Source organism: Podarcis pityusensis, assembly GCF_964106645.2.
Source record: "Podarcis pityusensis genome assembly, chromosome: 8".
Taxonomy (NCBI): Eukaryota; Metazoa; Chordata; class Lepidosauria; order Squamata; family Lacertidae; genus Podarcis; species Podarcis pityusensis.
Window position 1 is genome coordinate 70,607,669 of NC_138033.1, and position 12,285 is coordinate 70,619,953.

The 12,285-nt window shown below is 46.3% G+C and overlaps 1 protein-coding gene across 6 annotated transcripts in view; it reads left to right on the forward strand.

Annotated features, from left to right (window-relative positions):
- Window positions 1–12,096, forward strand: part of CDK11B (cyclin dependent kinase 11B) — a 36,691-nt gene extending 24,595 nt beyond the window's left edge. For 5 of the 6 annotated variants that reach the window (XM_081016089.1, XM_081016090.1, XM_081016091.1 and 2 more), the window contains 7 exons: window positions 730–835; window positions 963–1,084; window positions 2,298–2,405; window positions 3,363–3,479; window positions 4,691–4,839; window positions 6,421–6,610; window positions 8,776–9,322. In XM_081016089.1, the coding sequence (XP_080872215.1) occupies window positions 730–835; window positions 963–1,084; window positions 2,298–2,405; window positions 3,363–3,479; window positions 4,691–4,839; window positions 6,421–6,610; window positions 8,776–8,868 (885 nt within the window). In that variant the 3' untranslated portion in view covers window positions 8,869–9,322. Of the gene's footprint in view, window positions 1–729; window positions 836–962; window positions 1,085–2,297; window positions 2,406–3,362; window positions 3,480–4,690; window positions 4,840–6,420; window positions 6,611–8,775; window positions 9,323–10,407 lie in introns of those variants that run through there. The other variant, XR_013989388.1, reaches the window with a different exon arrangement.
- Window positions 12,097–12,285: the final 189 nt, after the last annotated feature.

Consider the following 12,285-nt stretch of genomic DNA (forward strand, 5'->3'; position numbering starts at 1 on the left):
TTTACTAGGCGCTGTGTGAAGAAGTACTTTCTTTTATCTGTGCTGAATCTTCCAACATTCAGCTTCACTGGATAAGTTCTAGAAAGGAAGAAAAACATTTCTATCTAGCCTTTCTCTATCTAACCTTGTGTTTAAGCACTTGGCTGCAGAGGCATCACCAGGGCATTTAAAGCATGGTCCCGATTCCTCTCCTAAGTGTTTCTGGGTAGGTAATGAATTCAGGAGATAAGTAAATTGTATCCCAGGCTACTGGATAGGGGAGGGATTTGGAGAAATATTATTTCAAAGTGACCTTATCTAGAGGTCATTCAAAGGGTACTGAATGGGAGAAATGGAACTGGGTTTATTTGGAGCAGGATACATTGGGAAATTTGGGGGTAATTTGGAGTGATCTGGGGTGAGGAGCAAATTTATTCAGGGTGGTTTGGATGGGAAACTAGTTGGCTGGCCTCCAGTGACATTTTGATTAAAAAGAGTCCACACCTGTTAACATATTACATGTTAGCATATGTTAATTTGTATCTGTGTGCTGATACCCCAGATCTTCCCAAGTATCTGGTTATGTCTTGGCTTGGCTGGTAGTCATAGTCTGCAAGGAATCCCATACACTTGAGTGAGATGTAAGTAAGTGCAAAGAATGAAGGAAGGAAATTATGAATTAAACCCTGCAGTCATCCAGTGGTATCTATGGCCTTTAGGATCACTGGTGCGTCTCATTTCGGTTTCCAGGAAATTGTCGTCGGCAGCAACATGGACAAGATATATATTGTAATGAATTACGTGGAGCACGATCTCAAGAGCCTCATGGAAACGATGAAACAGCCATTCTTGCCAGGTTTGTGGCGTTTCTCGAATTCTAAACAGACTTGAAATAAACTTAAGCTTACCAGGGTGACAAAGGCACGGGTGGGTCTTGACTTCTTTCACCACCTCTTTAGGAACTCTGCTGTTGTTTATTTCAGGGGAAGTGAAAACCTTGATGATTCAACTGTTGCGAGGGGTCAAGCATCTTCACGATAACTGGATTCTTCATCGAGACTTGAAAACCTCCAACCTGCTATTGAGCCACGCTGGCATCTTAAAAGTAAGAGCCAACTTTCTGAAGCTGTTGCAAGCAGTCAGATGTGTTCATGGCAGGCTCTCTGCAGAGTACATTTTGACCCATCCAGGGTTGTTATTTTTCCAAAAGCAACGTAAAATCATATGGTATTTATTGCATTTATTTATTAAGCTGTATGCCCTTCGTTTCTATAAAACATTCACGGTGATTGTCCAAAGCTGCGAGAGAACCCAACCACCACCAGTGGGGTCTGGCTTCATTTGGTGACACTGCAGAATTTTAGAGTTGATAGGGTATTTAGAGGTTTATCCAGCACACTACCTGCTCCTAATAGGTATCTTGCCGCTACAGCATCCCTGGCAATAGGTTGTCCAGCCTCTACTTGAACAACCCTCACCTTCAAAGAGCTGGCAAAATAGGGGCCTCTGATATTTCAGCAGAAAGAGTACAGTGGTATCTCGGGTTACATACACTTCAAGTTACATACGCTTCATCTTACAGACTCCACTAGCCCAGAAATAGTACCTCAGGTTAAGAACTTTGCTTCAGGATGAGAACAGAAGTCGTGCTCCAGCGGCGCGGCGGCAGCAGAAGGCCCCATTAGCTAAAGTGGTACTTCAGGTTAAGAACAGTTTCAGGTTAAGAACGGACCTCCGGAACGAATTAAGAAGAAGAAGAAGAGTTTGGATTTGATATCCCGCCTTTCACTCCCTTTAAGGAGTCTCAAAGCGGCTAACATTCTCCTTTCCCTTCCTCCCCCACAACAAACACTCTGTGAGGTGAGTGGGGCTGGGAGACTTCAAAGAAGTGTGACTGGCCCAAGGTCACCCAGCAGCTGCATGTGGAGGAGTGGAGACTCGAACCCGGTTCCCCAGATTACGAGACTACCGCTCTTAACCACTACACCACACTGGCTCATTAAGTACTTAACCCGAGGTACCACTGTATTTCACAATACTGGTTCCACCAATGTAAAAGCGTACCTCTCTATTACCAGACAGAGTGAGTGGACTTGCCGGGATGCAATCTTTATGAGATCCTCTTCTCAGACAGTTTGAGGGCTTTAAAGGCTTAGAAACAAGCGCCTTGCTCAAACAGAAGCCAGGACAGTGATACAAAAAGCTCGTGGCTTTCTAGGGGAATCGAGCTGACTGCTGCCGAAAACCATATATAGAATTTAGCTTGTGGTCCCATTTGCCCAGGCAGTTCTTACGCTATTCCATTTCTTTCTCACCAGGTTGGAGACTTTGGGCTGGCCCGAGAGTACGGATCGCCTCTGAAGCCGTATACCCCCGTCGTCGTGACATTGTGGTACAGGGCGCCTGAGCTGCTACTTGGAGCCAAGGTTTGTGACTGATAGCCTTTCCTGCCTGGGAGTTTCCAAAGGCAGCTATTTTTCATCATTCCCATTTTAACATTTATCGTGGCCGAATGTACCGTGCAGCTGACGAGTGGCACTCGCTTGGCTGGTTTTCCTTATTAAGTTGAGTGACCTCAAAGTTTTATAAACCTCTATAATATTCACCCTTGGCCATCTTTTCCCTGTATTTTAAAACAAAGCACAAATCTGGGACGTTTGCATCTCCCTTCCCTCAAGATGATGAACCCACCCATATATTGGGGTGCGGTGGGGTTGGAATAAGTGGAGAAAATGGACGCTGCTAGACTCAAGTGCCAAATGATAACCTGCCATCGTGACTTACCATATTTTTTGCTCTATAAGACACACATTTTCCCCTCCAAAAATTAAGGGGAAATGTGTGTGCGGCTTATGGCGCGAATGCAGGCTACTTGGCTTCAGCGATAGCAACGCGAAGCCTCTGAAGCGCAGTGGGAGCGCTCCCGCCGCTCTCTGGAGGCTTCACGTTGCTTTTGCTGAAGCCTGGAGAGTGAGAGGGGTCAGGAGCTCCCGCTGCGCTCTGGAGGCTTCGGGTTGCCTTCACTGAAGAGTAAGTGCCCCTTCAGCTAAGCGGGAGGAGAAATGGAACAGAGAGGGGGAGAATTTTTTTTCCTTGTTCTCCCCCTCTAAAACAAGGTGCGTCCTATGGTCGGGTGTGTCCTATAGACTGAAAAATACGGTACCTTTTCAACCTCACCCACTCAGCAGCACAGTTTCGGAATTGTTGCTGTGGACTCTCCGCTCCCCATGCTGCAAAACGAAAACAAAAAACCCTTCCTTGTTCCAGAAATCTTCACATGCCTGCATGCCACACCATACTGACCTGCCTTGACCAAGGCAGCCATGCTTGGTGGCCCACAAAATTAAGCAACTAACTTAATTTCTTATTGTCCTGCCTTCCAGGAATATTCCACAGCCGTCGACATGTGGTCCGTGGGTTGCATATTCGGAGAGCTCTTAACCCAGAAGCCGCTGTTTCCAGGGAAGTCGGATATTGACCAAATTAACAAAGTTTTCAAGGTATGCCCTTAAACCGTCGCACAAACACACACACTGCCACTCATCATATATTTGCGTAATGCCAAACAAAACAAAACAAAATAGGTGCTAGCTTTCTCTTTTCTGCTGCAAAGGCCCCCTAAAGAGATGTTGTTAATTCCCTGTTTTTCACTTGATGATATTCTGGCCCCCAGTGGGTCGAAAAATAAGATGCTTGCTTTTCGATCCAGTGTGCTTCCTTTGTTGATAAGCAACTAGCTTGGCAGGCTTTCGGTGTCATGCTCTCCACCTGACATGGTCTGGATGGCACAGACATGCATTTAGTGACTCACTAGGGAGCTGTAGGCAGCTAGAAATTCCTTGTGGGCGAGCAAACCCTTCTAGTGGGCCCCCCTTTGTTCATGTACTAACTGCAGAAGAAGGAAACTACAGTGGTACCTCGGGTTACAGACGCTTCATCTTACAGACTCCACTAACCCAGAAATATTACCTCGGGTTAAGAACTTTGCTTCAGGATGAGAACAGAAATCATGCTCTGGCGGCGCGGCGGCAGCAGGAGGCCCCATTAGCTAAAGTGGTGCCTCAGGTTAAGAACAGTTTCAGGTTAAGAACGGACCTCCGGAACAAATTAAGTTCTTAACCCGAGGTACTACTGTATTTCCCCAACCCACAAAGAAATGCAGTGAGTCTTAATTTTTTTACTAGCTGAGCGGTGGCTTTTGGTACCCCATGGTAGATACTTTTAGGGTGTAAGGCAAGGAGCCCTAACAGTATTATAGGGCTGGAGCCAATGACAACTCACTCGAGTTTTGTCCTCGCCCTCCATCCTGCTGAGTTCTATAAAGGCCATACTGACTCAGAGGAGGAGGAGGAGGAAGAAGAAGCTGACAGACCATGCCTTCCTCTGGACTGGTTGTATGTTTTAAGGTAGGGGCTGGCTGAGGTCAGATTGGATTTTCAGTAACAGAAGCCCAAGTCACTAGCAACAGATGCATACCAAAAGCCACAAAAGTTCCTAACAATATATCGCCCAAATGGGATGATACTTCCTGGTTTTTCAAAACTTTTGTTCTCATTTTGTCTACGATCCTTATTCCATTATCTTGATCTCCACTATTTTTGTCCACAGACAATCCTTGCTAGTATCATACTGACTGGGGCAAGGGGAGAAGGGGGGTTGAGCCATTTTAAGCCAGCTTCCTTACATGGTTTTTCATAATTCTTTCTGGAAGGATCTGGGAACCCCCAGTGAGAAAATCTGGCCTGGATATAACGAGCTGCCGGCAGTGAAGAAGATGACGTTCACGGAATATCCTTACAACAACCTCCGCAAGCGGTTTGGGGCACTCCTCTCAGACCAGGGATTTGATCTCATGAATAAGTAAGTCCATAAGAATATCAAAAACGTAAGATGAGCCCTGCTGGATCAGACCAAAGACCCATCTAGTCCAGCATCCTGTTCTCATAGTGGCCAGCCCAGTACAGGAGGAGGTAGACCATAGCCTTCATGACTAGCCGTCCTCCATCAAATCCCCTTTTAAAGCTGTCCAAGGAGAGAACCATGAATTAGAACATTAGAAGAGGCCTTTTGGATCAGGCCCCTCCAGTCCACTTTCCCTATTTGTAATTCCCAGCAGCTGGTATTCAGCTCCCTCCAAGAGTAAACTGCTTTGAGGTTTTACAGTGGTACCTTGGGTTACAGATGCTTCAGGTTACAGACGCTTCAGGTTACAGACTCCACTAACCCAGAAATAGTACCTCGGGTTAAGAACTTTTATTCAGGATAAGAACAGAAATCGTGCGGCGGCAGCGGGAGGCCCCATTAGCTAAAGTGGTGCTTCAGTTTAAGAACAGTTTCAGGTTAAGAACGGACCTCCGGAATGAATTAAGTTCTTAACCTGAGGTACTACTGTATTACAATCATGCTGTGAAATATACTGTATAATTTGGAAAGTTGTTTGTCTGTCTGTTCTCTGCATTCAGACACTCCTGAAGTTATGGCCACCCAGTTTGGCGTGATGGTTCCTAAGATGTAGGAGTGGGTTTCAATCTCTGTTCTAATACTGTTGGACACCATTCTGAGTCAAGATGGTGGACTGAACCTTTTCAAACGGCACTGATTTAGACACCTGTAGATACGCCGCCACCCGCTTTGGCACAATGGTCCCTGAGATGAAGGGCTGGGTTTTGATCTATCTATGTTTGGATACTATTGGGTGCCATGTTGAATCAAGATGGCGGTCTGACTGGTTTTAACCAAATTTGGCAGGAGACCAGCAAATCGCATTATATCCGTTAATGAATCTCAGTGCGGTTTCTTTGTTTATTAGAATTCCTGAGCAATGCTGCGTACTTTCTGCTAGTTAATGAATAAATAAATAGGCAGCACAGAGAGAACACAGTGATCATGGCTAGTAGCCATTGATAATAGCCTTATCCTCTATGAATAGCACCACATTCAAAAGGCAGATGCAACCCAGCGTTGCAGGGAAAATTGAGCCGCTTGGGTAAGGTTCTGACCCTAACCCACCCGACCTTGAGGCACATTGTGATTGCTACACACACACACACACACACACACACACCAGATGCCATGCCATAGCAATTCTTCCCGGTGGGGAGTGAAGTGGTGTATGAAATTGTGCTAAGTGAACAATTTGCAAAAAAAATATTCTTTGGCGGCATCCGACTTCATGCTCACCCGCGTTTTTCTGCCCGAAGCTGCCTGCTACTTTTTTCCAGCACAGCGAGCAAATCGTCAGACATGAGAATTTGAAGTTCTGGGCCCCGCTTTGCTTTTTTTCTAAAAGGGCTTTCAGTGAGCTCTCTTCCAGATAAAATAGAGGCAGCTTGGCATTGCAGGGTGGCTACGGTTCATACTTGCCCACTCTGGCTCACCTCTCCTTCTGAAATTCATTTTCTTTGTCATTCCCATCAGCTCATTGTGCTAACCCTTTTCCAGGTTCCTGACGTACTACCCAGGCAGAAGGATCACCGCTGAAGACGGCTTGAAGCACGAGTATTTCCAGGAGACGCCGCTGCCCATCGAGCCATCCATGTTTCCGACATGGCCAGCAAAAAGTGAACAGCAGCGAGTGAAACGTGGGACGAGTCCACGGCCGCCAGAGGGGGGCTTAGGATACAGTCAGCTGGTAAGCTTCCTTGTAGTCGGCGAAGCTCTGTGTAAAAATTCACCATCCTAAAAAGGCCTGTGTTTTAAAAGAGAACAGGTTTCTGGACCTTATTGAAATTTTCGAAAAGGAAAACCCAAGGTGGAAGATGGTACACTTTAAGTCTATAATGCTTCCAACATAACTCCCCCTTTATTTGTAAAGGTAAAGGTAAAGGGACCCCTGACCATTAGGTCCAGTCGTGGCTGACTCTGGGGTTGCGGCGCTCATCTCGCTTTATTGGCCAAGGGAGCTGGCATACAGCTTCTGGGTCATGTGGCCAGCAGGACTAAGCCGCTTCTGGCGAACCAGAGCAGTGCACGGAAACGCCGTTTACCTTCCCGCCGGAGCGGTACCTATTTATCTACTTGCACTTTGACGTGCTTTTGAACTGCTAGGTTGGCAGGAGCAGGGACCGAGCAACGGGAGCTCACCCCGTCGCGGGGATTCGAACTGCCAACCTTCTGATCGGCAAATCCTAGGCTCTGTGGTTTAACCCACAGCGCCACCCGCGTCCCCTTTATCTGTACGTTATGTCAATTTTATGTTCTCATTCTTTGACCCAGATGACGTAACCAGGTGAAGAAGCTCTGGGTGTGCTTGGTTTCCTTTTTCTTTTTAAAGAGGAGGAAGTCACAATCTTCCTTCTCTGGGCTGTACCAGGGGGGAAGAACAGTTTTGAACGCTCATCTTGCGTCCTTCCAAGCAAGAGCAGAACCAGGTGCTCCTAAGCCAGGAAGGAGAGGTGGAACACAGTTTTCCTGGAACCAACTTCACCCTTTTCAAAATCACCATGTGCCACCTCTTTCTACAAATTATGCAGACCATCCTTGCCCCAATGTGATGCCCTCCAGATATTTGGACTTACAGCAGGACCAGTGGCCAGGCATGATGGGACTTGTACTCCCAACAACAGCTGGAGACCCACGTTCGAGAAACACTGGTCTACACTGACAGCAGTTTTCAGAGGGTTCAGGCATGGGGCATTCCTTTCCCTACTAGGAGATGCCAGCTGGGATTGAACCAGGAACCTTCTGCGTACAGGGTAGATTCTCTGCCACTGAGCTATCGCCCTTCTCCAGCAACGCTGTTAACAGGAAGAAGGGCCTGTTACATAGCTCAGTGACAGAGCACTCCTCTTGGCGTATAGAAAAAACCCTGTTTCAATCAGTCCTAAGGATCAGAGATAGCAAGCCGCCTCCTTCATCTCTCCTTCAGAGATGGCTGGCAGCAGTTAAAAACTCAGTGCTGTGCCCACTGCTAGTGCTCATATTGCAACCACTATCTCAGGGGTCAGCAAACTTTCAGCAGGGGGCCAGTCCACTGTCCCTCAGACTTTGTGGGGGGTCGGACTATATGGGGGGGGGGGAGAGAACGAATTCCCATGCCCCACAAATAACCCAGAGATGCATTTTAAATAAATGCACACATTCTACTTGTGTAAAAACACCAGGCAGGCCCCACAAATAACCCAGAGATGCATTTTAAATAAAAGGACACATTCTACTCATGTAAAAACACGCTGATTCCTGGACCATTCGCGGGCTGGATTTAAAAGGTGATTGGGCTGAATCCGGCCCCTGGGCCTTCCTTTGCCTACCCAGGCACTATCCCGTCTATCTTGTTTTTCCCCCCAGTCCCAGACAGTGGCTGCATTTGGCTTGGTAGGTTTGCAACCGGCGCAGGCCTTATCTGCCAGCAGGTGGCGCTGTTGCTTTGTGGAACGCTTAAAGAATATATATGAGATAGAGCCTTTTGGATCAGACCAAAAGGCCTCTGTAGTCCATCATCTTCTTCCTCACCATGGCCTGTGGGAAGTCCACAAGCAGGGCCTGAGAACAGTTGTCCTTTTCCCACAGACTGGTACACAGTTGCAAACCTGTGTGTGCCTATAACCATCACAGCTTGCTAGCTGTTGCATGAGCTCCCCTCTTCGACTCATAAGCCTCATTCCCTTCTCAAGTCATCTTAAACTGGCAGCTCCCATCTTGTAAGTTCACTACGCACTGTGTGACGAAGTCCTTCCTTTTGTCTGTTTTGAAATATCCACTATTCAGAAGGCCTGGCATTCTTAGAATCTCCTTATCTGCAGCCGACTGTTGGCTAGTGAAACATCTTAAGTTCGCATATCTGCTTTGTCATTCTAGGGTGACGACGACCTGAAGGACACTGGCTTCCATCTTACGACCACAAACCAAGGGGCATCAGCCGCAGGACCAGGCTTCAGTTTGAAGTTCTAAAGCGTAAGGCGAAGCAGTGCAGGAAGGAGACGGGGAGAAGCCAGAGGGGAAGCGAACACTTTGCTTTTCTGCTGAAGCGGTTGGCAAGCGTGTGGACAAGCGCTCGCCGTGCAAATGCACTCCTCTCGGGGGGAGGGGTGTGTGTTTGTTTTTTGCAGGATGTCACCTGCATATGTGAAAAACGTTCTTCCTGGATCTGGCACAAAAAGTCACTGCGATTCCATTTCAAGGATTGGAATTAATCTGAATAGCCAAGGACTCTTTTTTGCAAAAAGAAGAAAAGAAAAGGCAAAACAAGAAAACAAAATCCCAACGAACTTGAATGGTACAGTTTTGGAAATGATTCTTTTTTCTTTTCTCTTGTTTGTATTTAAATCTTCTACTCTGGATGGGATTTTTGTTTTTGTTTTTGCTTGTACATTTGTAGAATAAAGAAATACAATTTTTAATTGTTTACCCCGTGTAAAGGAAACTCTTCTTCACTAGTGCCAGACTCGGAAACAGGAAATGATTTGCACAGAGGCACGCAGATCTTCACCCCTCCTTCTTTTTCATCATTATCAGAACTTTTTTTCTTTTTCGCGCTGCTATAGTTTTCCTCAGTTTCACTTCTGGAAATCGAATTACATTTCCAGCAGGGGAATAATTTGGCCAGCTTGCATTTTGAATGTGTACATTTTCCTCGGAGGTTTTGTGGTGCAATGCTGAGTGGAATGTCAAAATGTTTAAGGGGAAGCATGTATCAGTCCAATGATTGATGGCAGATGCCTGCTAAGTTACTCGGGTGGTTGCTAACCCACCAAAGTCTGGGAGGATGAGTGCTTTTCTTTCTCTCTCTGCCTCCATGTCTTCCATCTTCTGTTCCCCTCAAGTGCAGAAGGGAAGGGCTGCCAGGGAAGCACCTTTGATGCTCACCTTGAAATTGTGCAAAGTGCAATGCCCTTTGATTGCTCAGGAGTGTTCTGTTGCACAAGCTTGTTGCAAACAGAACAACATCAAGAGACAGCTGAGCAGAGGACATCCGGAGTCTTTGAGTTCTGACTCTGACCAGCAGCCTCAGCCTGCCCGTTACTTTTTATTGCTAATCCACAGAAACGGGTTCACGTAGCTGTAAGGGACAGGCACGGATGATTGTATCCAACTTACTTTTACTCCCAGTAGACTCATCAAAATTAGTGAACCTAAGTTACTTGTGTCTATTCATTCTTAATAGGTCTCTATTCTGAGCAGGACTCTCATGGGTTACAAAGCTTTGGGGAGCTGTATAGCTGAAAGTTTCTCCGAGCAAATGCAGATATCAGTCCCTCGATAAAGCAACTCGCACCACTCACCAAAGGTGTTGGGGACTGTTCAGTTGAGGCAGTTTGTTCTGCAGTTGTTAAAACTGTCCTTAAATGAAAGCAAAGGATGGTGGATATATATATTTCATATATATATTAGAAGCAAAGGATATATATATTTCATATATATATTAGAAGTTCTACCAAGTAATCGGGGACCGTAATGCATTGAATTTGTTCCACTGCATCTTCCTGGCAGGTATTTAAACAGAGAGAGTGGGATGGCAGCTGACTCGCTCGCAGAGTACATTTCTGTCAAATTTTCATTTATGCCGCCCCCATGGACTAGAATATCATCAGGTACCCTCTTTTCTTTTTGTCTCTTCCTGTGGATCCAAGTTTGTTTTCCAGGTACCTCTGTTGCCTTCCAAGATCTGATGAGAAATGGATCTGATCAGTGTTAAAAACACCCATTTTAAAGCAGAGATGAGCATGTGGCCTTCTAGAAGTTATTCAACTCCCATCTTCTTGACTGTTGGGCCATACTGGCCAGGGCTGATGGGTCTCACAGCAGTTGGAAGGCCGCAGGTTGCCCCCCCCCCCCTTTTCACCATCACAGTTGGAAAAACTAGATGACTTCCCCCCAACCAGAAGCCTGACATTCTTAGAATCTCCTTATCCACAACACATCCAACCCACCTTGGTTGAAACATGTATGGGATGCACTTTAAATGTACAGTGTAGATTTGCCCTAAGACTGTGTGAAATTGATTTGCCAGGCTGTCGGCGTGCAAAGAAATGGGGGTGCAGAGTTCTGCATCTTGAAAATCTCGGGGATAACTGCTTCCATTCGAAAACACCAGCGGTGTGAGAGTTTCTAGTCCTTGTGACGGTGGAAATAACGCTTGGAAGTAGGTTGGCCAATGTCTACTGAAATTGCATGTGGCAGAATAAGGTGGCCGGAACCTAGAAACTTGCAGCAGAACAAACCCAGCTCAGCCTTGCCTACTCAGACTGGCAGTTGCCTTCTAAGATCTCAGGCTGTGACCTTAACCTTGGGACTTTAGGGGAGAGGCAGGTAAGAAATCTGATTCATAATAATGAACAAGGATGATACTGTTTGAGCATATCTATGCATGCTGTATGCGCATGCTCCACTGTGATGTGGCCAATGTTTTTGGTCACATGAAGCTCTTCGTCAGAATCAGGTTCCTATTCCTCCTTTAACTTTTATTTTTGTATGTTCACCAAGCAAGGCATTTTGTTGTGATCCTGAAGTGTTCTGCTGGGTGTGAAACCAGCAGAGGGGAGCGTGGGGTTTTTATTTTGTACTTTTGCAGAAGAAATACAATCATGACTTGTACATAGTGTTTTCATGTAACGTCAATGGTTTTGCTACTCTGCTGGAAAATGTACAGATATTTATACTTGTGTACAGCTGAAATGTTTTTGGGACTTCGCAACATTCCGTTGGGCGTGTTGAAATATGTAAATGCACAAATTCAGACTCTGTGTGTGGAAGCCAGCCTACTGCACCCAAAGGTAATATTTACATTCATAGCTCCGCCCACTTGTCTTTGGCCCCACCTACCTCTGGCAGGTGGCCCTTTGGCAGAAAAGGGTTGCCCACTGGGTGCTCTAGGGATGCCCTCGTAAACTGGGCGTTGTAGTCAGAGTAGGCCCATTGAAATCAATAGACCTAAGTCAGGCTGGTTAATTTTAGTGGGTCTACTCTGATTAGGGCCACACCCATACCACACAGCTTCCCCCAAAGAATCCTGGGAACTGCTGTTTCTTAAGGCTGCTGGGAACTGTAGTTCTTGGGCAGGGGGGAATCTATATACTCGAAATGTGTGTTAGATCTGTGGTATGGATGTGACCTGGGACTTGCTCACTTGTTTGTAAGTTGCTTTGGGTTGGGGCTAATAAATAAAAACGTTAGATACAACCCCATGATTTCCCAGATATTCTGCCGCCAGAGGGAAGCCAGCTGTCTGTATGTCTGATCCTTTTGACTGAAGCTGGAAGGGGGGGCTATTCCCTCTATGGATGATTATGTACTGCGACTCATTTCGATGGCTTCGCAAATGCAAGAGGGTGGGGTAATTATAGGTCAAGAAGGGTTTAACGCAAACAT